Below are 25,310 nucleotides of genomic sequence, written 5' to 3' on the forward strand. Positions count from 1 at the left end.
AAAGCGTTCAGCAGTAAATGAAATCCCGCAGTCAAACTTGACATCATTAACTCATTAAAACGGGTACCTGCTAAATCCAAGTAATTAAATAAATTCCAACATGTTTGCATTAGCATGTCGCGGTGGGGCAATGGTTAACGTTGCACGTTTTTTTTCTTTCACACTTTAATTTACAACTTTGCCTCAAGGGTTCGGGTTCGATCCTCATACTTACTTTTTTTTTTAACCCCCACCCCCACCCCCGGAGTTTCCACACACACCTCCAAACACCCGGGCAACGCCGGGTACCCCTCGCTAGTCTATAATATAAATCTCACCTGTCTGTTTGAATGTATGGATGTATGTCTGTATGTCTGCCTAAAACTTTCGACAGAGCCAACGGATTTTCAAGAGATCAGTATCGTTTTGGAGTTCGACCCTACAGACGACAAATATTAAAAAATTGGCTAAAAACATTAATTCCTTCACCCTCAACTGGGCACTTTTCTACAAGGAGAGGCCGCTTTTTTCGCCAATATTTTCGAAAGTGATCACCTCTTGTCGATTGACTAGCCTTAATCTAAACCTTCGCCTCTTCTGGTTTGGTGACGGACGCAACTGCAAAGACGTCACATTTTTTTTTTTTTTTTTTCACATTCTTTTCCTCCTTCGCGGTACGGGTTCGAGCCTGCCTGCCTATTACCACTTTTTTTTTTTTTTTTTTTTTGCTCAACACACACCTCCAAGCAACGCTGGGCACCCAAGCCAGTAATCAATAGAGGATTGATTCTTTAATATTAATTACCCAACCTGCATAACCAGCAAAGCCGAGCTGCCAGCTAGTTAAATATATATACAGGATTTACATTCCATCTATCTTATACTGACTCTGCCACTATAAAACATGTCTTAAAACAGAACAACCAAACTGAATCATTCCGAGGAGGCAATAAAAATAATTTCATCCTTTCAACGACAGATTTTTTAAAGAACTCACTGTGAATCCAGGATTTGTTTTAAGTGGTTCTCGTACAAAGACATTTTTAATGGACCAGCTCTGTTTCCACATAATTTTTGGTTCTAAGTTACTGTTCATTGGTGCAATAAACTTTATCTGTTTCTTAGTGACAAGGAAAGAAATGGCTGCTTTCCCTCTTAATAAAATATATACATTAGTTCTGGGATTGATTTATGTGTGAAAATAACTTGCTTTATTGCTGGAATTTATAAATAACTGAATAAATCAAACGTCTCTTACTAAGTTATTGTCTATAACTCCCGGCCTCACTCACTGTATAGTAATTAACCCCCACCACCACATACACAAACAATTTTATTCTATATCGTCTATCTCTTTCGATCTGTCTCTCACTCTCTCTTTCCATCTGTCTCACACACACACACACACACACACACACACACACACACACACACACACACACACCAACACACTCTCTCTCTCTCTCTCTTTCTGTCTTTCTCACTCTATTTGCCTCTCACTTTCTCTCTCTCTCACACACACGCACACACACTTTCTCTGTATGTGTGTGTGTGTGTCTCTCTCTCTCTCTCTCTCTCTATCTATCTCTCTCTCTCTCTCTCTCTCTCTCTCTCTCTCTCTCTCTATCTCTCTGACTTTTCCAAAGCAATCAGTGCTAAACCTAACTATCAGCTAACGTGATATTGTAAGCAAGTTATGTTTTCTTAAAAAAAATAATAACTTTGCAATTAACGTCCCAAATTCTCATATGAATCGCTTAGTAAAATAGAGTTATCTCCCATGAATCGCTTAGTAAAATAGAGTTATCTCCCATGAATCGCTTGCTATCCGTATGTATCAAAATTTTTGTATGAATTTTTGCACCCCTAACACGAAACTGCGAATAAAATATAAAAAACTCGTAATTTCTCTTTTTAAAGTGGGTTGTTTATTTTCTTTATGGAATATACTTCCAAAATAAACTATTAAAGTTGTATAAAAAGTAATGAAATATTATTGAATTTTACGAACTAAATATTTTTCAATTTTTAAACTTTAAAAATCTATCAAAATTTTTCTATTGATTCTATTTTTACGATATTTTCAGGGTCAATGTGAAATTTTATGCTCTTTCCAATAAACCTAATATAATATTTTAGACAAACGTTTTTTTTTTTAATTCACGCCTCCCCCCCCTCATTTTGAAATGTCTATTAAAAAGTAAATAATTAATTTACTCACCAAAGTTTTATATATCACAAATTGAAAATAAAAATCAATAAATAATATTAAATTAAAAAAAAAAACACTTTTTTTTTTTTAGAAATTTGCCTGTAATGTCCGAAGTTTAAGACCTTTTTTTTAAATCACGTTGTTTTTTTTGTTTGTTTGTTTTTTTGTTTTTGTTTTTACATGAAACCTTGGTCCTTGCTCCTTTAATTGAAAAAAAAATTAGGGCTTGAATTACATTTTTCGAGTAGTTATAAGCTTGAAAAGACAGGGGGTCGGATTATTCAATATTTTTCACGAAGTTTCTGACACACCTAATGCATCGGATGAAATTAAATTTATGTTAATGTTTTGCCTTATGAAAATTTACATTCATGAAGAATGGAAATTGAAATTTCCTTCCGGTTTTATCTTTTTTAAATTGCGCATGCACTAACAAAATGATCGATAAAGTAATTGCAAAAATAATTTTAAAAATGTATAGCACGATCACCGATATGTGCACAATTTGCAAATATAAGAACTTTTATACAATAATAAAATTTAAGGAGTAAGAAGATTTGGTCAATATTAGGTACGAGCAAAATGAATGCCGATGCTCAAAATGTATAAATATTTTGACCCCGCCTTTGACTTTAAAAAATCACTAAAAATCAAGAAATTAACCAATTTTTATGAAATTTTCAATATTTATCAAATAATGATCGCGGAATATAATAAACTAATCATTTTTTTTACATCTTACTGGAAATGTATTATTTTGTTTAAACAAAAAATCCCTTTACTAAAGTTATGGTTTTCAGTAGTAAAAAAAACAAAAAAAAACGCAAGAATTTATTTTTGCTTTTTTTATATAAATAAAGCATCGTAATTTGTAACAATAAAAATAAAATAAAATAATTTTTATAGGAACATTACGAATAAAGTCCCTAAAGTCCATATTAATGAATTCTGTATAACTCGAAGAAAAATGAATTTCTCGAACTACCGATATTACCATTGAATTAAGCATTGTTTATTTAATATTTTCACACGTACATTCATTTTTCTCTTCTTTCTGCTTCCAGGGTTGTATGTCAAAGAAGTCGAATTCCTTGGAATGCCGAGTGCCTTCTGTGGATTTTGGTGACGAACCAATCACCGTGACGAGTCCGAAAGAGGTTCATTACGGATTCATAATGGATGGGGTCAGCCAGCTTAGGAATTTGTCCGACAATCCACAATTTCGACCGTTGCTTTACTTCCCGGATCCAATAGTTCGACCGTTTTCAGAAGAGAAAAACACCAAAAAATACATGAAGGGCGATATGCTGGTCATTGAAGTGAGAAACTGTTTTTTTGTTTTTTTGTTTTTTTTGCTGGTTTTTTTTGGGGGGAGGGGATCTGAAGAATCTTGCCTCCCCCTCTATTTTTTTTATTTTCGTCTTTTTTTTTAAACAATTTCAGCGGATTATTATCGAATGGATACTAGTCTACCAGATTGCTAAAAAAGAACAAGTGAAGTATGCATGGTCCCCGTGATTGCACAGTGAACGAAGCATAAAAAAATTACTAAGTTCAGCATTTACCCCCCCCCCCATTTAGCCCCAAAAGTTCCTAGGGAACGTCAAACCCTGGTGAAAATGAACAAACGGTGCAATTTTAGGCCTTAACATATGTAAATTTGAGTTTTGCACCATGCAAAAAAGAAATGACTAAGTCCATCATTTGCCCCCCCCCCCTCCCATATATCCCCAAAAGTAACCAAGGCCTTAACATATTTAAATTTAAGTTCAGCACCATGCAAAACTGCTAAATAGAAATACACAGAAAATTTTGGACAAATATCGTAAAATAGTCTCAAAAATGAAATGTTTTTATTAGCCCTAAAAGAGCCCCTGGGGCACACCCAAGAGTTATCACGAAGTATAGACAAACAAAATTATATAGAAATCAATCAGTTGCTACTTTTCAGAAAGTTTTATAAAAATCCAAGGTATCAATTTTATTTTAATAAGCCCAAAAGTGTCAATTTTAGCCATTTTAACCTGAAAGGCAGCCCTAGGAAGGACGACAGGAGTTTTCCCGGAAAATACGTTCAGTTACTTTTTATTTTACTCATATCATGTTTAATGTTTGTGCAAAATTTTTAAAAATTCCAGGGTGTAGTTATTGAGAAAAGTGCGGACAGACAAACGGATGAACGGACAAGAGTGAATTTACAGGTCCACCCTCCTTATTAAAATATTTAAAAAAAAAAAAGAAATATTTAAATATTTTTAAGGGGTGATCAGTTTCTAACCCAACGTTCTAGTAAATCAATCACCCATTTCTAGAACTGCTTGATGTTTTTAGGCTAAATTTCGTGAATTTAGCATTTTTTTAACAGGTTAGCCTTTTTCTTATGTAGGTATACGCCAGATACATTAAAATAGATGGATAAGGAACATTTCAGCTATGTGTACATTTATTGCATCCCCCCCCCCCCCACGCAAATTCTGTCAAAGTGAAAAGTAAATCTGTGTCTCTGTGTGCGGACGTAGCTCAAGACTATACCACGTGACAGGGTGTCCATTTTTTATCCAATCAATGCTTAAAGAAAACATCTTTTTAAATTTTTTTTTCTGATAGCCTTCTCTGGGAGCCAGCAAGAATAATATAAAAGGTACCGTGCGTGAAATCCAAATCGGTTCCGAATGCTGTACCACAAGTAAGCCACTCTCTAACCGACTCCGTCTCTCAACGTTAAACCACTAGCATGACTTCACGCGGTCCCTTCTTATACACTTTTGACCATCTCCAGCGAAGGCTGCCAGGAAAATATTTTATAAGTTATTTTCTTTGAGAGTTGATTGGATAAAAGGTGGACACCCTGTCATGTGGCATAGTCTTGAACTACGTCCGCGCACAGAGGCACAGATTTACTTTTCACTTTGACAGAATTTGCGTGGGTGGATGCAATAAACGTACGCGTAACTAAAATGTTCCTTATCCAGCCATTTTAATGTCTTTAGCATATCGCTACACTTATTTCACTTTTTTAAAAAATAAATATCCTTTTTCAACCACCCCCCTCTCCCACTTGGCAACGAAGGCAAAGATCAAAGTGTAGTATCTGTTCCGGCAGATACTGCAAGCTATGACTAGCTATGACTAGCAAAGACCAGATGTGGGGGCAACCCCACATGCCTGACCTTTAACCAGCTCCCATTTCCCACCTCTCGGGAGCTGGTCCCCTTTTCCCTTCCCCCTCCCTTCACTCCTCACATTAAAAATTGGCCTTGTGCCTAATTTGCTCGGTGGGGGAGCAAATAAATACCATCTGTTCCGGCAGATGCTGCACTTAAGATAATTTGTACCAGTCAATGGAGGGGAAACCCTCTATACTGGGACAATTATTATTTTTGGTAACCAGAGTGCCCCCTTTTTGCCTACTTTTAGGGGAGCTGGTTTTTACCTCACATTAAAAACGGCCTTGTGCCTAATTTGCTCAGTGGGGGAGCAAATAAATACCATCTGTTCCGGTAGATACTGCAAGCTATGACTAGCTATGACTAGCAAAGACCAGATATGGGGGCAACCCCACATGCCTGACCTTTAACCAGCTCCCATTTCCCACCTCTCGGGAGCTGGTCCCCTTTTTCCCTTCCCCCTCCCTTCACTCCTCACATTAAAAATCGGCCTTGTGCCTAATTTGCTCGGTGGGGGAGCAAATAAATACCATCTGTTCCGGTAGATACTGCAGTCAAAGACCATACGTGGGAGCGACCCCACATATAGGGTCATTGCTCTTGTAGCAATCAATTATTGGTCACTGTAGGGGAAACCCTTCATACCAATTGTCACTATCCAGCTCCCCTACTCCCCGGGGAGTTGGTCCCCATTTCCCCTTCACTCCTCACTTTAAAAATCGGCCTTGTGCCTTATTTGCTCAGTGGGGGGAGCAAATAAATACTTCAAAGTGTAGTATCTGTTCTGCAAATGCTGCATTAAGGTAACTTGTCTCAGTCAATGGAGAGGAAAACCTCTATACTGGAACAATTATTATTTTTGTTCCCAACCAGAGTGTCCCCTTTCCCTTTTTTTCAGGGAGCTGGTTTAACTCACATTAAAAACGACCTTGTGTCACATTTTGCTTTGGTGGGAAAGCAAATAAATACTAAATACCTGGCCTTCTTGGCATGGGAGGCAAAGATCAAAGTGTAGTATCTGTTCCGGCAGATACTGCAAGCAAAGACCAGATGTGGGGGCAACCCCACATACCTGACCTTTAACCAGCTCCCATTTCCCACCTCTCGGGAGCTGGTCCCCTTTTCCCCTTCCCCCTCCCTTCACTCCTCACATTAAAAATCGGCCTTGTGCCTAATTTGCTCGGTGGGGGAGCAAATAAATACCATCTGTTCCGGTAGATACTGCAATCAAAGTTATATGTGGAGGCAACCCCACATATCAGACCATTCAATGTAGGGAAAAACCCTTCATACTGGTTGTCACTATCCAGCTCCCCCATCCCTCTCAGCTAGTCCCCCTTTCTCTCCACATTAAAAAAAACGGCCTTGTGCCTAATTTGCTCAGTGGGGAAGAAAATAAATAATCAAACTAATTTGCAAATATGAGCATGTTCCTGGGATTCAGACAGGCAGCTACGAAATCTTTATTATCTCTATATAAATAAAATGAACTCATTTTTTCCCGTCGGATTTTGACCTTAATAGGATTAAAAATCAAGATATTTCATGCAAATATAATATGCACAAACGGCAGAACAATATCTGAGGTGTGTTATAGGCTTATTATTTCTCAAATTCCTCGATAATCTTAGATTTCTATACTTTTTCTGCTGAGAAGTCACGGCCAAAATCGGTTAAGATCAATGGAAGTGGTAAAATATTTTCTCTCTAATAAATTCCTCCTCCCCCTGCCACGACTTAACACCGTTTGGGGATCGTTCACAAGGAACAGTTGAGAAGAGAACACCGGTTTGGCTTCGTAGTTCTTTCATGTGAAGTTATTTAAAATCACTAAACTAAGCTGCAGTGCTCTGTGGTGTAGTGGTTAGCGTGCTGGACAATTCACATTATATTTTCACGTTCGCGCCGACCTACCGCAGTCGTTTTTTTTTTTTTTTTTTTTTTCCTAAACAACTGGAATGGACTTTTCTTGGTGGCCGAACTGTTAACATTGCAGATGTTTTTTTTTTGTTTTTCACACTCTATTTTCCTACTTTTACTCATGACTCCGGGTTTGATCCTTCCTACTTACCTACCATAACATTTTTTTAAAACTCCCCCCCCCCCGTCCCGGAAACAAACACTCGGGCAACGCCGGGTACCCTCGCTAGTTAGTAATAAAGAAAACAAATTGAAATAATATCTCAATTTTGAATGGACCAGCAACGGTCCATAGACTGGTTGGTGATCACTGAGCTTTTCGATTATCTTCATCTTTTTTTTTTTTTTTCAGGGTCAGTTCCGCAGCATCAACCAATTGATGACTGATGTGTATATTCATGTTGGTAGCAGTTTGTGCACAGAACCTATGCCTCATGACACCGCCCTTATGTGTCTGCCACCAAATTCACCCAGTGGGATTGACAAGGATGGGAACGCCCCCGTCGTCGTATGTAATCACATTCATTTTTTTTTTTTTTTTTTTTTTACTTTGCACATCTGTCTCCAGTCAGGTTGCTTTTTACATTTGAATTATTCGGCACTATGTCAGCTAGAGTGCTTTTAATCGAGTGCTCTGCACCCCCCCCCTCTCTCTCTCTCTCTCTCTCTCTCTCTCTCTCTGTTAACCACTCTATCTATCTATCTATCTATCTATCTATCTATCTATCTATCTATTTGTTCACCACTATCTATCTCTGTACGTCCTGCTCTCTTTGTTTGTCTGTCTGTCTCCCTCTTTATCTATCTATCTTTCTATCTAGCTATTGATGTCTTTCTCTATTCGTCTTGCTCTGTCTGTCTCTCTCTCTTTGTTCACCACTCTTCTTCTATCTCTCTATCTATGTCTCTCTCTCTATTTATCATGCTCTCTCTCTCTCTCTCTCTCTCTCTCTCTCTCTCTCTCTCTCTCTCTCTGTGTATCACATCTCATCAGTGCGACTAGACAAGCAACTACCTCAAGCCAGGATCGAAACTCGACCGCCCGAACGACAGTCAACGCTTTTCAGAAGAAGTGAAAAATGTCGGAATAAAGATTTTGTAAATTGTTTTTTGGAGTATTCAGTCGCACAATAAATTTTGATCATAAAGTTCAACTTACAGTTTTAATTTTCTTTCTCTTATAATAAGCTCTACTCTCTATTGCGTATTGAGCTTTTTTTAATTCGGTTGGGATTAAATTTTCTATATATAAATACTGTTATTTATATTAGTTTGAAGTTTACCATTGCGTATGTCAAGTAAACCCTACATCCCTTTGTTTTCATTAATTTATATATGTATTGTTTTTGAAATATATTTATCCACTGACACGTGTTTCGTCGTCTACGATTTATCAGAGTGTTTGAATCTAGAGAGTTATGAAAATATATATAGCAATTAATCTACACAGCCATATAAATTTTCATACTTTATTACCTAGCTCTACCTATGTATTGAGCACTATATTAAAAGGTGTGATTATGTAAAGTAATACCTTTCTGTATAATAGTCTTCATTAACTACCATAGAGAAAAGACAGACAGACATTTTCACTTTTATAGATATACTAGCATGGGTGCCCGGCGTTGCCCGAGTGTTTGGAGATGTATGCGCAAAAAAAAACAAAAAAAAACGTCAATTTTTTTAACTTTAACCCCTTAAAATTTATTGTTTTGGGGCTCAAATCAAGTTATTAAGTTAGATCCATGTCCAAGGAAAATTTCAAATGTTTAAATCCAAAATTGTCGGAGGAGTTTGGTAGAGTTCTCAAAAGTCAAATCGTTGAACTTTGACCCCTTAACAGCCAAATTTCTTGCCGAAAACCGATCACGTCGATTTTCCCAAATCTCAGTATCCTGTATATCAAATTTCGAATCTGTAGACTTACAATTGACAGAGTTATTGCGTAGGGAAATGTACACAGACAGACAGACACACAGATACACAGACGCGGCCACTTTTATAGATATACTAGCATTTCGGTCCGGCGTTGCCCAGGTGTATGCTGAGCAAAAAAAACAAAAAACACGGTCAATTTTTTTTAGCTTGTACCCCTATTATGACCCCTTAAAATTTATTGTTTTGGGGTCAAATTAAGTTATTAAGTTAGATCCATGTCCAAGGAACCTATATCTAAAATTTCAAGTGTTTAGACCCCAAATTGTCGGAGGAGTTTGGTAGAGTTCTCAAAGGTCAAATCATTGAACTTTGACCCCTTAGCAGCTAAATTTCTGGCCGAAAACTGATCACGTCGATTTTCCCAAATCTCAGTACCCTGTATATCAAATTTCGAGTCTGTAGACTTAAAATTGACAGAGTTATTGTGTAGGGAAATGTACACAGACAGACACACAGATACTTTTTTTTTTAACACAGTGATCACCACTTATCAAGGCCTGGAAGCCACTCAGGGATAAGGGTTATTGCAAGTACATTATGTTAGTGTAGAGATTTGATGAACTGTTTACTTAAGGGGGCGGTTCATTAGGAATTTGTTGACGTTGGACTTGAAGACATCAAAGTTGTAGTCCGGTGGGAAGCAGGCAGACGGAACAGAGTTCCACAGGCGTGCAGTTCTAAGAAAGAAGCTTTGTTCATGGAATCCATGTTTTGATTTACGCACAGATAAAGAGTGGGGGAAATTTTTCACAGTGGATTCAGCTAAAACGGGTGTTTTTCGTGAAAGATTGGCAAGGGGGGGACCAGAGATTGGAGTTCAGACGAGCACCTGCCATGGAAATAACGATAAAACAAGGATAGGCTCGCAACGTCTCTTCTGTAGGAGAGAGGTTGCAGGGTAGAGAAAAGGGCATCCCCCACTAAGCCATGAAGTCTATTTTGTACTCTGTCAAGGCAGGTTAGGCTATCTTTAGCAACTCCTGCCCAGATATGGCAACAGTATTCCATCCTTGGACATACTTGGCTTTTATATAGATAGAGAATTGCATCAGTAGTGAGATATCTTCTGGAGCGGTAAAAGGATCCCATCATCTTTCCAGCGACCTTGGCAACAGACTTGATGTACGTGTTCCATTTCAGATCAGGAGTAAAGGTCAAACCCAGAAGCTTGTCAAAACATGGGGCCTCACCCAGACGAGAGCCATCCATCACAATTGATGCCAGATGGGGATCAGAGCGTTGATGATGTAAGGATAGGAGTTTGGTTTTGGATGCATTAAAGGTAACCAGCCACGTCTTCCCCCACTGAACCACGCGCTCGAGATCAGAGGAGAGAGAATCAGAGAGAACTTTGTCATTTACAGCCTTTGATGTGTTGCCGTAGATGGTCGTATCATCAGCATAGATGTCAACGAATGATTTAAGTATGTGTTTAGGGAGGTCATTGATGTAGATCAGGAAGAGAGTTGGGCCCAGGATTGACCCCTGAGGGACTCCAGCATTTATATTGCAGGCCTCCGATTTTTGTCCATCTACCACTACTCTTATGAGCCTATCGGAGAGAAATGATTTAATGATTGAGAAAACATTTCCAGTTATACCGTAGCTGGAAATCTTGTGAAGTAGACCCTCATGCCATACCTTATCGAAGGCCTTTGATATGTCAAGAGCAATTGCCCTAGAAAGGAAGCCTTTTTCAAGAGATTCACTAATCCTGTGAGATATAACCGTTAGCACATCTGCGGTAGATCTTGCAGAGCGGAAACCATATTGTGTGTCACTAAGAAGGTTATTCCTGCTGAGGTGGTTGACTATTTCTCTATTTAATATGGATTCCAGCAACTTACTCATAACACACAGGAGACTTATTGGTCTGTACTGAGAGGGAGATGACTTATCACCTGAATTCTTAAATACAGGGCAAACTGATGAGGTCTTCCAGGGAGTCGGAAAACACTTCTCCTTAAGGCAGCGCTTAAATAGTTTTGTAAGTATGGGAGCGAGTTCTGGTTGAAGCTTTTTTAACACTATAATTGGGATGCCATCAGGGCCAGTTGCTTTATTGGAATCAAGGTTCTTGATTAGCTTGGCGACCTCATGCACGGATATTTGTATGTTACCTAGCTTGTTCTGTATTATAGGAGGAAATATGGGGAGTTGATGGCCTTCGTCGCATAGGGTAGAATTAGCTGCAAAGTTCTTTACAAATAGTTTGGCCTTGTCTGACGCTGACGAGATGACCTCTGGTCCATTGATAATGGTTGGGATAGAACACACACTTCTGATCAGGATCCTATTTGTTATTTGCCAAAACTGGTGGGAACCAAGCCACTGATCAGCTACCTTGGATTTAACAGACTGGGCATATAGCTCTCTTGCATTTTTTATTCCTCTTTTACAGTGGTTGCTGGCAGTCCTGAAAGCAGCTTTGGTCTCAGTGCATCTATTACGTTGGTAGCTATGGAAAAAGTGATTTCTGTGTGCGATGGCAGCAGCACACTCTGGGGAGAACCATGGCTGGCTGTTAGGTTTTTGTTGGAATTTTTTAGATGGTATGAATTGGTCTATGCCTACAATTAACCATTCGATCAGATCTGATACTATAGAGGACACTTCCTTTTAAACATGGAGTGCAGAGGTAAATCAGATATGAATGTACGGAAGCTATCCCAGTCAGCCATAGAGTATCGGTATACAGTACGGTGGAGGGGTACGTCTGGGGACTTATTACATTTCGCTTTTATCATAACTGATACGACGGAGTGGTCGGAGGATCCTAGAGGAGAATGAACGGAACATGAACATAGCTCAGGGGAAATTGAGAGAAAAAGGTCTAGGAGGCTTGCATATTGACTGGGTGTATCGGGCACACGGGTGGGTTCACAAACAATCTGAGTGAGGTCATAAGCAATGGAAAAATCATGACAAAACCTCCCCTCATCGTCTGTCTTATTTGAATGGGTCAGCCATTCCACATTATGGATATTGAAGTCACCACAGATGTGGATGTTAGCCGAGGGATGTGCAGACAGTATGTGGTCTATTTTCTCAGATATGCTCTTAAAGATAGTAACTCCGCTGTTGTGGGGCCGACAGAGGGCAAATATAAATGCAGTGGTGTTAGCAAGTGCAACGCTGAAGCACATATATGGTAAATTAGGATCTTCTCTAGATATATCCCTGCCACACGGGAAGCCATCCTTAATGTAGGCACATATTCCATGCCCATGGCGATCTTGGGTGTCAGATTTAGCTGTTAAATTAGAGTATCCATTAATTATGAACTCATCTAGGGAAGTGGTCGGCCCTATTCCAGTTTCAATTAGAAATAATATGTTCGGTTTTGTCTCCTGTAATTGGGTTTCAACCTCTGGAAGGTTGGAACGTAGACCCCTGATATTGGAGAAGGAGACCTGGTAGTAGGGGTCTACGTTGGAAGATGGGGTTCTAGGTTTAATCGAGTTTTTATTCTGGAGATATTTCATGTTGAGGTTTTGGGATTTGTGGAATAGGTCGGCATACTTGGTTAGAGCAGTACAGAGAGGGAAAGTAAGAGAGAAAAAGACAGGAAAATTTTTTTTTTGGTAGCACACGAAAAGGTAAAGCCGTAACAATTACCCACTAGTATGGCATCGAGAGGCCCCACCAGAGACTACTGCATGGTCCAGATCCACTCACCAAATGGCAATACAGCAGTCTCAGTACTTTGTGCCTGCTGATTGGACAGCCTCCTTAGTGGTTAATCCAAGGTTCGGGTCCCTGACTATCAGGCAGATAACGTCAGCCCAGACAAAACATTTACCTCCAGCACCCTTACTAGTGACATGGCCAGTAGTCTGAGATGTCGGAAATTTTTCTGTCTCTGTCTGTCCGACAGAGACAGAAAAATTTCCGACATCTCAGACTACTGTTCACCAAGTACTACCGACCTTTAAGCAGCTTTTTCTTCACCCTTTGTCAGAAAAATCACTCATTGAATGAGGACTGGGGGGCAAAAAAGGAGAAGCGAGAGTTACTGGAGCTGCCGATAATATATCCACTGTATTATCTACTCTCCATTAAAAAAAAAAAAGGGGGGACGAGGGGAATGGGTACAAGTGACTTATTTATATCTAAGTAGTAAGTCCAGTGCTAAGTTAACAATTCAGGACACTTTTGATGATAATCTCCCCTCCCATATTAATGGGTGGAAATTTGTTGTTATCTATCGAGTTTTAATCACTGGAGTTTCACCTTATAATTAATTTAATCCAATAATTAACTTTTATCAATTTGTAAAGTCGGCTTAATATCAATTTACATTCGAATTTAGATAATTATTCAAGGTTTTACTTTAGGAGGTTCGTTTTCATAGGTAACTTTTTTTTTGCTAATGGCACTGTCTTATATTTCGAATGTAATTGAAAATAAGGCTAACTATATTAGATAGTTTGATTGGCTAGCCAGGAAACAAGCATTTTCAATATAGGCAAGCTTGCAGTAATAGTATATATTAAGTATATTACTTAAATAAAGTCCTAAGTTTATCTACTCTAATAGAGAATAATTCCCGGCATTTTGTTTGTTTTTACCGTTAGTTTACTTTGTAGCATGGGGGGTGACGAATAAGACAGGAAAATAGAGACAGATACATAAATAAAATAAGAAAAACAAGTTTAAACAAGGTAACATAAAAAACATTTAGGATGAGTTTTAAAAAATACTTAACGTGTTTGTCATAATGTTCCATCCGCCATCTTTTTGCCAACTGGTAGCTGGCATGTCGTCGTGTCTTTCTAGAGCGTAAGAAGATTTCTATTTCCGGATAACTTGGACGAGTGCCTATCTATTTATAGAATAAAAGTCGTTACGTTCATATGTGTAAAATATTTAATTTACATTTTTTTTTTTATTGTTAAAAAAGTTCTAACTTTCTTTTTTTTTTTTCACTTTTTTTGTTCACTTTTTTGTTCACTTTTATAGATATATAGATAGATATATATCGCACTCACTCAATGTTTGATATTTTCAGTGTCTCAGCTATTTGACTGTTAAGTTCTTAGTTTTCAAACTGATGTTGGTCACACATATTATTTTTCTTTCCAGTTGAGTATCGGAAAATACCAATTCAACATCGGTTACCTTAGTTACTACGAGATGCAGGAAGGTGAGCGTCCAATCGCCTTGGGCATTATCCTGGGCGTGGCCCTGCCGATGTTGACCATCATCATCCTGCTGACCGTGTGTGTCGTCCGTCGGCATATGAAACATGCTCCGAGTGACAACTATATCCCAGACGTCCTCAAAGACTACGAAGGGAAAAAGGAGGAAGAAGCGATTGGTATGAACCACATGCCAGCAGAGACGGTCGGTAAGTAAAGAAGAATCATCCAACATACAAAATTATCTGGTAGGATTTTACTTGGATTAGACTAATCAGAGTAATCAGAATCGGGATTTGAAAAAAATCAGAATTTTTTAGGGTATCGGAATTGGAAAAAATTTTACCCAGATTTTCAATTTGAAAAAAATGATTCTTCTTATTTTCTTTTTTTTTTTAATTTTTTTTCTTTTTTGTTTAAACTTAATTTTCTATGACTATTAATCAGAATCGGGGGTTTGAAAAAAATCAGAACTTTTTAGGGTATCGGAATTGAAAAGATTTTACCCAGATTTCCATTATTAATTCTAAACTGATTTTTTTTATTAATTATTAATTCTAAACTGATTTTTTTTATTAATCATTAATTCTAAATTTTTTTTTTTTTATTAATTATTAATTCTAAACTGATTATTAATTAATTAATAATTCTAAACTATTTTTTTTATTAATTATTCATTCTAAACCGATTATTAATTCTAAAATAATTATCTATTAATTATTAATTGTAATCTAATGATTAATTAATTATTAATTATAAGCTATTTATTAATTAATAATTCAAAACTAATTTTTTATTGATTAATAATTCTAAACTAATTTTTTTTATTAATTATTAATTCTACACTAATTATTTATTAGTTATTAATTCTAAACTAATTATTAATTCTAAACTAATTATTATTATAAATTAATTATTATTCTAAACTAATTATTATTATAAATTAATTATTATTCTAAACTAATGATTAATCAGTTATTAATTCTAAACTCAATTTTTTACTATTTTCTTATCTGCATTTTCTTCTCTTCAGATTCGACGCAGTTCATCTCTGATTTGGTAAGTGGCGTTACCGACGAACAGGAGCGTCAACAAATGAGCCAACTACTGATCACCAGAAGCAAATTGGACATCGGCGAACTTATCGGCAAAGGTAATATCCAAATATTTGGAAATTCATCTTTTTCTTTTTTTTTTTATTCGGAAAGAAAGGGATGACTTCTTCCTAAAGATGCATCCATCTAATGAAAATTTAAGCATGACAGACCAACGAAAATGTTATATAAAAATTGCAACAGACCGACGAGACTGCTATTTAAAATTTAAGCATGACAGACCAATGAAAATATTATATATAAATTGCAACAGACCGACAAGACTGCTATTTAAAATTTAAGCATGACAGACCAATGAAAATATTATATATAAATTGCAACAGACCGACGAGACTGCTATTTAAAATTTAAGTCTGACAGACCAACGAAAATGTTATTTAAAACTTAAGCATAACAGGCCAGCTAAAATATTATTTAAAATGTGCGACACCTCTAACACCGTAATACACGGTGGAGGAGCTGTTTTACATAAAACATAAATATTTGGATCTTGGAATGTAACTATACTGTTATTGTTTTATATATTCTAATTCATTCTTGAAGAGAACCATCCACACTTTTTGGTATTACTGCTAACCTTCATCGGTGCAGATGACTGCCACAGAACAGAGTATACAATAGACCGCAGGTTTTTATGTCAGAGTTTCTTCTCTTAGATGCATGTTTTAACAAAGACTGGGGGTGCATCTCTCCCAGTGAATTAATGCGCCCCCAGATACCAACCTGAAAATTTCTATAACTCAGTGCGGTATATACAGCACCTAGATTTCCCAAATGGTCACCCATCTGGTACCGGCCAGTCTCAATGTTGCTTAACTTCAGTGATCTGGTGAGAACCGATGTGTCAACGTGATTGTACGTGATGCACGTATATACATATATATATACACACGCGCACATATATATATTTATTTAAAACGTCAGAAAAACATTCTGACAGGAAACAATATGGCTGACGAGAGCCTAACATTATTTACCATTAACTGTTCTCCCTTATGTTAGGCTTGAAACCGACGGTACCAATGTTTTTCTGACCTTCTGTGCAGTTTGAAATAAATAAATATCAAGCTCTTATATTGAAATTTTTTCTTTGTAATCGAGCACTTTGATGGAATTTTTTCCCCAAAAACAGTGAACAAATATATATATATATATATATATATATATATATATATATATATATATATATATATATATATATGTGTGTGTGTGTGTGTAATTTAAAGGAGATTAGAACAATAGTCTAAAGAGCAGAGTGTATTTTAATGTAATAGTAAAATTACTAGTTTAATTAAAATACAGGGAAAGAAAAAGTGCTCGTTGTAATTTAGATATATAATAAGCTCGATAGGTAAATATCTTAGAGCTAATTTAATATTTAGTAATGTGATTGATAATTTAAAAATCAAATTATAATTAAATTAAAAATCCGTTTCATAAGAAGGAAGAACAACAAAATCAATTATTTGTACGATCGTTTCGGAAAACAGTGTTTTTATTGTGGTAGACATCAAGTTACGGACAATAATTATTACATATAGTTTTTTAACATAATCCACATACAGTACTGTTTCACTGTTTCACAGCTCATTAGTGTGGCTAAACAGGCGACTGCCTCAAGCCAGGATCGAAACCTGACCGCCCAAATGACAGTCAAGGCTTCTCATCATTACACTATACGGCTGATGCTGTGTGGGTAATGAATTAACGATGTTTTGACATCGTCCAAATGCCTCTGCTCGATTTGATTATACAAAGAGTGTCACTTAATACGCTAATGGCAAGTTGTATATCACTTCCCAGTATGCTCAACCCAAGATAGGGAGCATTATATATGTTAGGATGATTAATTAAATCAGAAATCGGGGAAAATCAGAACTTTTTGAGGTAACTTGTTTTTGACTTTTTTTTTTAAACTGAAGATGTAAACTTTTGCAATTGTTTTTTTTTTTTAATTTTCCAGGTAATTTTGGCGTCACATACAAAGCGCAATACGTGAAAGTTGACAGTGAACCACCAATGACAGTTGCAGTCAAATCTCTGCAAGGTGAGTAGGACAACATTAAACATTGCATGCGACGCTAAAAAATGAACAAAAAAATAGAAATATTACGTTTCTGAAATTTTTTTGATGAATATCGAAATTTTGTGGATTATTCCGACTACTGTTCCCATCTTGAGTATCGATTTTCACAACGTTTCGGTCGATGTAACCTCCGACCTTCTTCAGTTGTATCTTGTCGGACTCGGGAATCCTTCTGTGAAACTTGAGAATCTGCACAGAATTTCAAACGGAACCTTTTATTTTTGTTCTCCTTCTGTCAACCATATTTTAAATAATTTGAAATTTACTCTTGGTATGACCCGCGCTGAGTGTTGACCCTTCAGTCGCTAGAAGAGTTTCACAAAGAACTAAATTTAATCTGGTACTTTATCCTTTTTTGTAGAGGTAGGGGTCGAACACTTGATCTTTATATGAGATACATAAATATCCGAGCATCCAATCAAAATTCTCACTAACTCTCAGATGATGTTCAAATCGTCCAATATTGAGAAATTTTAAGTGACTTATTTGGTTATAGTCATCTTTTTTTTTCACATAGGCATAACCACTTATCAAGGCCCAGAGACCACTCGAGGATAAGGGTTAAGAGTGTACAGTAGTCAATTGGACAATCAATATAGTAATCGTTAGTAATGGAAATTCGGTAAATTTGTTAACTTAAGTGGAACGACTCATCAAGAACTTGTTTACGTTGGACTTGAAGACAACCATATTGTAATCAGCTGGAAAGCAGGAAAACGGAAGACAATTCCACAGTCGTGCAGTTCAAAGAAAGAAGCTTTGTTCATGGAATCTACGTTTAGATTCAAGCACAGATAAAGAGTGGGGGAAAATTATTGATAGTGGTTTCAGGTAGACGAGTGTTTCTAACATACTTCCTAAATTCCGACGTGACTGCTACCGGAAGCGGTGATAAGACAAATCTGTTCTTTCACTTTTATTGTTCTTCAGTATTTCTATTGTGAAGCGATTTATTGAAATAAAATATAAGAAAAGGACGTTATTGAATAAATATACAATAAAAATTAACAAAATTATAAAAAGACAAAAATAACACAATTAGTCTTTATTTGCACTTTAATAACGAAATTTAAAAAATAAAAGTTTATATTTTGTTTGGAATTTTATAAGAAATACGTCTCTGAAATTACAAAAATAATTTTGTTTTAAATTTTAAAAATAGGTTTTTTTATTTGAATTTATATAATAAATATATGTTTATTAAAGTACAAAAAAAAATTATTGAAATCAAAATAACAAAATTTCAAACATCATAAAAAAAAAACGTATCCAATACATAATATCGCCAAAATAGTTTTAACAGATTTTTAAAAGTGTTTTCAATAATTCTTAAAAAAAAAACAAAAAAAAAAAACGCAAATAGGTGTTTTCAATAATTCTTTAAAAAGCTAATAAAAATAATTTCAATAATTTTTGATTTAAAATAAGACCGAAAAAACATTTCAATGATTATCAAATAAATAAAAATAAAAAAGAACGATCGAGAAAACGTAGCAAAAAAAAAAAAAAGTACATGCACAGGGGAGATATAGGTATGAGATAAAAAAGCAAAGGAACTGATTTGCCTTGTCACGCCTTCCAGTAGCAACCATGCCAGAAGTTAGGAAGTACGTTAGCTGACTATAACCATTTATTTATTTAAACAATTAACACATTTACATTTAACTATTTTTCTCCTTTTTTTTTTTTTTGGTACTTGTACAGTTTAATCAACACATTAAAAAATGAAAATATCGAAAAAAAAAAGTTATATTGTACGTATCCGTTTTGAACTGAAGATCTCCGAAAAAAAATTTCACTTAATTTGATCGAGTATTTTTTTTTTTTTTTTTTTTTTTTTTACAGCGGAAAAAAACACGTTTTAATGAGAGCGCGTTGAAGGCAGACATCTTGGATTTTTTCTTAAATTTTCTTCGTGGAGTTTAGAAACGTCACGGGAGTTAAAGCGCCGACACTCCCTCCCCATCTTTAATACTAGCTTTTCTTCCTAAGAATCGAACCTTTGCCTCGGTATTATAACAAATTGTTTTTTGTTTTTTTTAGCTGTAAAACAAAAACTACTTCATGAAATTAAGTGAAATTTTTTTCCGGAGAACTTCATTCCATAACGGATACGTACAATTTAAACTTTTTTCGATATTTTCATTTTTTAATGACTTGATTTTTTTAATGACTTGATTTTTTAATGACTTGATTAAACGGTACAAGTACCATTTTTTTTTAAATATTATTTAAATTAGTTCTCACAAATCAAGGGGTCGTTGTCTGGATCTAACGCTTGATCTTGAGATAACAAGGCAGCAAGGAATACTATGTTAAAGTTGGAGTTATCGAACTTGGTGGCCTTCTTTTATATATTTAGTTATGTCCCTTGTCTCGAATTGATATTCAACATGGCGTCCGGCCTACAGTAACACGTTTTTATCTTACGCCGTGAAAGGTACTGAGTGGAGTAACATGCTATATAGGTAGTCCAAGTTAAACGTACTGTTCCACTATTTTTAAAAAATATTTATTAATTTATTTCTTTTAGGTACAAACACTGACAAGAAAGCATTGTTGAATTATGTTAAGAATGGACTCGTCCTGAAGGAACTTCAACACAATCATGTCGTCCCAATTCTGGCTGTGTGCCTGTCGGTCAGCGATGATCCGGTCGTGGTGGTTCCTTTCATGGACTCGCCTGACCTTCGAACACATATCAGGGATTCATCAAAAGTAAGTAGCTACGTGTGTGTGTGTATATATATACCTTTGCCTTTGGATTATTATGGACCATCTTCTTCCAATTACGGGATTTCCTTGGATTTTACTTGTACAAATGGAAATTCTTTTAACTTTCTTGAAGTTATACATTTGCATTTTACCGTCACTGGATTTTTTATCTTCCACCAGACTATCCATTCATGTGTAATCACCTTTTTCTTCACCATATTCCCTCTGCTTCACTTATTTTGTTTTCAAGTAAGATCTTTGACTTACTTGTTGTTTCATCAAATACTTCTGCATGCAAAATCCGAACCCGCATTTTGCTAATTCTTACCCTCTGATGAGAAGGAAAGTATTTCTTCGAAACTCCGCAGATTAAGGACTATCCACTTATCTAGTGTTTCCTTTTCAGATTAAATGTTTTTAACTCATTTCAAAGTGTTTTTAACATATTTTATTAACTGTTTGCTCATATATATATATATATATATATATATATATATATATATATATATATATATATATATATACATTTGTCATGAGAAAAAATAGTCAAATTTTGTAAAGTATATATTGTTCTTCCTTCAATCTTGACAGACTATGGATACCCATTGTAAGGGTGCCTGCACATGGAGTTTTTGAGGCAGAAGTTACGTAATCTCCAACCACCGATTAAACCGATTAAAAAGATTTTCCCAAATCTCAATACCCCTAATATCAAATCTCGAGTCTGTAGACTGAAAATTGACAGAGTAGTTATATAAAGAAAATTACACACACAGACACACACACAAACAGACAGTTTCACTTTTATAGATATATAAATGTATATTCATAAATATGTAATTTAAATAAGTGTTCAACTTTAGTTTTGTTTTCGTTTTTTTTACCTTGTTTTTATTTTTAATCAAGTTTCTGTACGTTTATTTATTAGGTTTTAAAATAGTTTTTGCATCACGCAAGGGGAAGCAACTCTTAATTTATACATAAATTATCTCCCTTAATTCGTTTCTCTAAAATTTAATTTAATAATTTGAGTTTATATATAATAAATTTCTAACAAATGCTCAAGTTTTTTTGTTTGTTTTTTGCTTTTTTAATAAAAATAGAATAAAAATTATATAACGTTAAGTGATAATGTGAAAAATATAAAAAAAACAAAGCAAAATAATTTTAATGAAAATAACAAAGATGAAACTAAAAAAATTTGAATAACTTAAATAAGTAATATTTTATTATATTATTATTTTTTTTTTTTTTTTTTGTCTTTGCAGTCCTTGTCAATCAGCACTTTACTGGACTATGGTCAACAAGTCGCTGACGGAATGGCGTACTTGGCTGAGTTGAAGGTTATTCATCATAATTTGGCGGCAAGGAATTGTCTGTAAGTCTTAAAAAATTATTTATGTTACGAACGGTGATATGCAGATTTAAAAACAAAGTCCAATTCCAACATTTTATGCCATCTTTATTGGTCATCTTTATTGGTCATCTTTGTTAAGCATGCAATATTACAGTTTTGGATTTTTTTTTTTTTTTTTTTTTTTTTTTTGGACCATCATTTTCACCTTCATAGTTCTTGTTTAACCACATTTTGGCCAATTCATCCTCTGACCTTCTTCAGGTGATTAACTCTTTAACTGTGCCAAAACCAAAACGTAAATTCCATGAACAAAGCTTCTTTCTTAGAAGTGCACGCCTGTGAAATTCTCTTCCGTCTGCCTGTTTCCCACTTGACTACAACTTGAATGTCTTCAAGTCCAACATAAACAAATTCCTGATGAACCGCCCCCTTAAGTAAGACACTTTATCAAATCTCCATTACTAACGATTACTACGATACTATCCCATTGATTACTGTACACGCAATAACACTTATCCCCGAGTGGCTTCCGGGCCTTGATAAGTGGTGACTTCCATCTAAAAAAAAAAAAAAAAAAAAAAAAAAAGTTTTTTCAGGCCCATGGCGCAGTGGATAGAAGCATTGAATCTCTACGGTTCCAGGTGAGCATTGTCTGAAGATAGCGGGTTCAATCCTACCCAAAGCCGGCCAGAGGATTAGACGACCAAAAGCATGGCGAGACAACAACAACAACAACTATGGAAGGCAATAATTACTGAAGATACAAGAGCAAATCTCCTCACTAACGTAATGTTCTTGCAATAAACCTTATCCCTGAGTGGCTTCCGGGCCTTGATAAGTAGTGATCACTGTGTAAAAAAAAAAAAAAAAAGACTCAGCATTCCTATCCCATCATGGTTAATCACCTGAAGAAGGCCAGAGGATGAGATGGTCGAAACATGGTGAAACAACAATGAAGATGAGGATAACAGTTCGCAAAAAAAAAAGTGAATACAAAAATTTCTCATCTCAGATGATTCCAATAAAAATAATATATAATCTTGATTCTTTTTGATCAAATGTCAAACGCACCTCATTCCCAGCCTGTCAGTAAGGCAATCTGGTCTTGCCCGGCACTAGAATTAGTATTACAATAGATTCACTGCCTTTGCTCATTCAGCAGTAACTTTGGACACTCGATTTTATAAACTATCTGTCAATGTGAACTGAGGTAAAGATTACTATCTCTGCCATGTTTTTAATGGCAAATGTTGAAATATCCTTGTCACCATTCGAGTACAATCAGGGTTCGTACAGACTTGAAAAGTCTTTGAATATAAACTTTTGCCTTGAAAAAGGCCTTATTTTAATGATTACCTTGAAAAATCCTTGAAAATATGGAAAATGTCTTGAATAGTTCTTGAAAAGGCCTTGGAAATCATATTCTTTATGTCCAGTAAAAGGGTTGCAATATTAAAGATAAATTTGAAATGATAAAAATACCATTACATTGTGATTTGGCTTTCAAGCGCACTTGATATGTATTTCATTTTATTCAAATTAAATCAACGTTTCTATATAGAACTAACACCCTTCACGTTACTCTCGCGTTGTCTGCATACAGTTTCGACATTTCAAAATACAACCATTGAGATACAACGCGTGGCTCTTTACAAACAGACCTTTCTTTCTCCAACTTTACAGCATGGCAAGGAAGAAAAAAAAAAGAAAGAAAAAAAAAAACAACATACTAAAGATGGAGTTTAGCTTATTATGTTATAAATTTCAAACAAGTAAAATATTTGTTTATTTTCATAATATTACGTTGTGATTTGGCTTTCAAGCACACTTGGTGCGTATTTTATTTCATACCATTAAAATATCTTTGAAATATTTAAAATAAAATCAAAATACATTTTTTTTTTTGGAAATTGCATAATATACAAGAACTACGTCCCTTTATCACAAAACTACCCGAGATAGTTTTGTGATAAAGATTCAAATCCCCCCCCCCCGTCTATTTTTGTTGTCATTTATAATTTAATTGGGGTGGGAGGCACAAGGAGTGGGGGGAGTAGTGGTGGCCACCATAAATAAAATTACACCTCCCCCCTCTCTAAAAGAATAATTTCCTTGCATGGATGGGACTCTTCAATAGCGAATCCCCTCCCCCCCAAAAAATGTTGTGAAAATTTAAAATTAGGCCAGCTGGGCCAAAAAAAAAATAGATAAGAAAGCAGCCATCTTGGTTGGAAATTAAAAGCCGTAAAGAGAATTAATATTTGAGATGAAATAAAAAGTATTTAAACCTACTTAAAAACATTAAAAAACTGATGCAGGTTGCAAAGTAACTTTTATTGGCTATGGTAACATTTATTTGTTGTATGTTTGATTTTTTTTTTACCATATTTTTTAATTACTGTGGATTGTAAAACAAACCTTATTTTTTATCTTGAAAACTTGCATTTTGTCTGGAAAAAACCTTGAAAATGGACATTAAAAATCTGTACGAACCCTGACAACGAAAGTCATGTATAGGGCTCCCAAATGTGAGGAGCTGGGGTTCCCCAAAAGGGGCTCTTTATCATTATGCCGTAACTGTGGTAACGTTCTGCTGGTTAGCAACGACACTAAGTGACTAATTTTCTTTTGTTCTTTTCTTTCTTTCAGATTGCACGAAGGCAAAACGGTGAAAGTTACCGACATCGGATTAACACAGGAATTGTTCAGTAAGGATTATTATTTCACGGAAGAACACACAGCGAAACTTCCGGTCAAATGGATGGCACCTGAAAGTCTAGAGAATTTTCGTTTCAGTACTCAGAGTGATGTCGTAAGTAAAATAAATCTTTTATATATATATATATATATATATATATATATATATATATATATATATATATATATATATATATATATATATTATAGACACTTAATTAACTTGTAATATATATATATATATATATATATATTACAAGTTAATTAAGTGTCTATAATATATATATATATATATATATATATATATATATATATATATATATGTTTAGAGGTACAGAATTTATATACAGTTTTGAAAATAATAAGCAGAAGTTTCTCAAGAGCTCTTTCGGCTATCATCTCATCAGGAGAAAATCGACAGCGTACAGAATAATATTATGTCGAAAATAAAGAGTTCTAATGGGGAACTTATTGAATGTGCCAAAAGTACTGGGAAAATAAAATAAATTTATTAATGTTTAAAAAAACGATTAAAATATTGGCACAACGAGGGGAAAAAAAAAAAAAAAAAAAAAAAAAACGAGAGAAAAGATTCAAAGTTCCCCAAAGACAAACAATGCGTTCAATGTTTCCTTTTGCCGGTACAAAGAAGGCTGACGCACCGCAATAGAGACAGACTCCAAAATCTTTAAATGGTTTTTGGAGTCCGCTCTATGTAGCACCTCTGAGGTTTGCTGGTCTCCCTCCTTCTGCAGCCTTGGAATCTGCTATTGGCCAGCATTTGGTTGACAACCCGTGCTGTGCCGATAGATATAAAATAGAATGGTTCGAGGTGCTACATATATAAGTGTATAGATATAGAGTGGGGGAAATTTTTCACAATGGATTCAGCTAGACGGGTGTTTTTCGTGAAAGATTGGTGAGGGGGGACCAGAGATTGAAGTTCAGACGAGCACCTACCATGAAAATAACGATAAAACAAG

At 35.4% G+C, this 25,310-nt stretch overlaps 1 protein-coding gene across 2 annotated transcripts in view; it reads left to right on the forward strand.

The window, feature by feature from the left end:
* LOC145265362 (plexin-A4-like) overlaps positions 1-25,310 on the forward strand; it is a 281,103-nt gene that overhangs the window by 248,485 nt on the left and 7,308 nt on the right. For both annotated transcript variants that reach the window (XM_080121145.1, XM_080121146.1), the window contains exons 20-27: positions 3,256-3,510; positions 7,631-7,786; positions 14,302-14,566; positions 15,391-15,510; positions 17,436-17,519; positions 20,092-20,276; positions 21,542-21,651; positions 24,280-24,442. In XM_080121145.1, coding sequence (XP_079977271.1) covers positions 3,256-3,510; positions 7,631-7,786; positions 14,302-14,566; positions 15,391-15,510; positions 17,436-17,519; positions 20,092-20,276; positions 21,542-21,651; positions 24,280-24,442 — 1,338 coding nt within the window. The remainder of the gene's footprint in view (positions 1-3,255; positions 3,511-7,630; positions 7,787-14,301; positions 14,567-15,390; positions 15,511-17,435; positions 17,520-20,091; positions 20,277-21,541; positions 21,652-24,279; positions 24,443-25,310) is intronic.

The sequence above is a fragment of the Euprymna scolopes genome, chromosome 40, assembly GCF_053919585.1.
Source record: "Euprymna scolopes isolate OS-2025 chromosome 40, ASM5391958v1, whole genome shotgun sequence".
NCBI lineage: Eukaryota > Metazoa > Mollusca > Cephalopoda > Sepiida > Sepiolidae > Euprymna > Euprymna scolopes.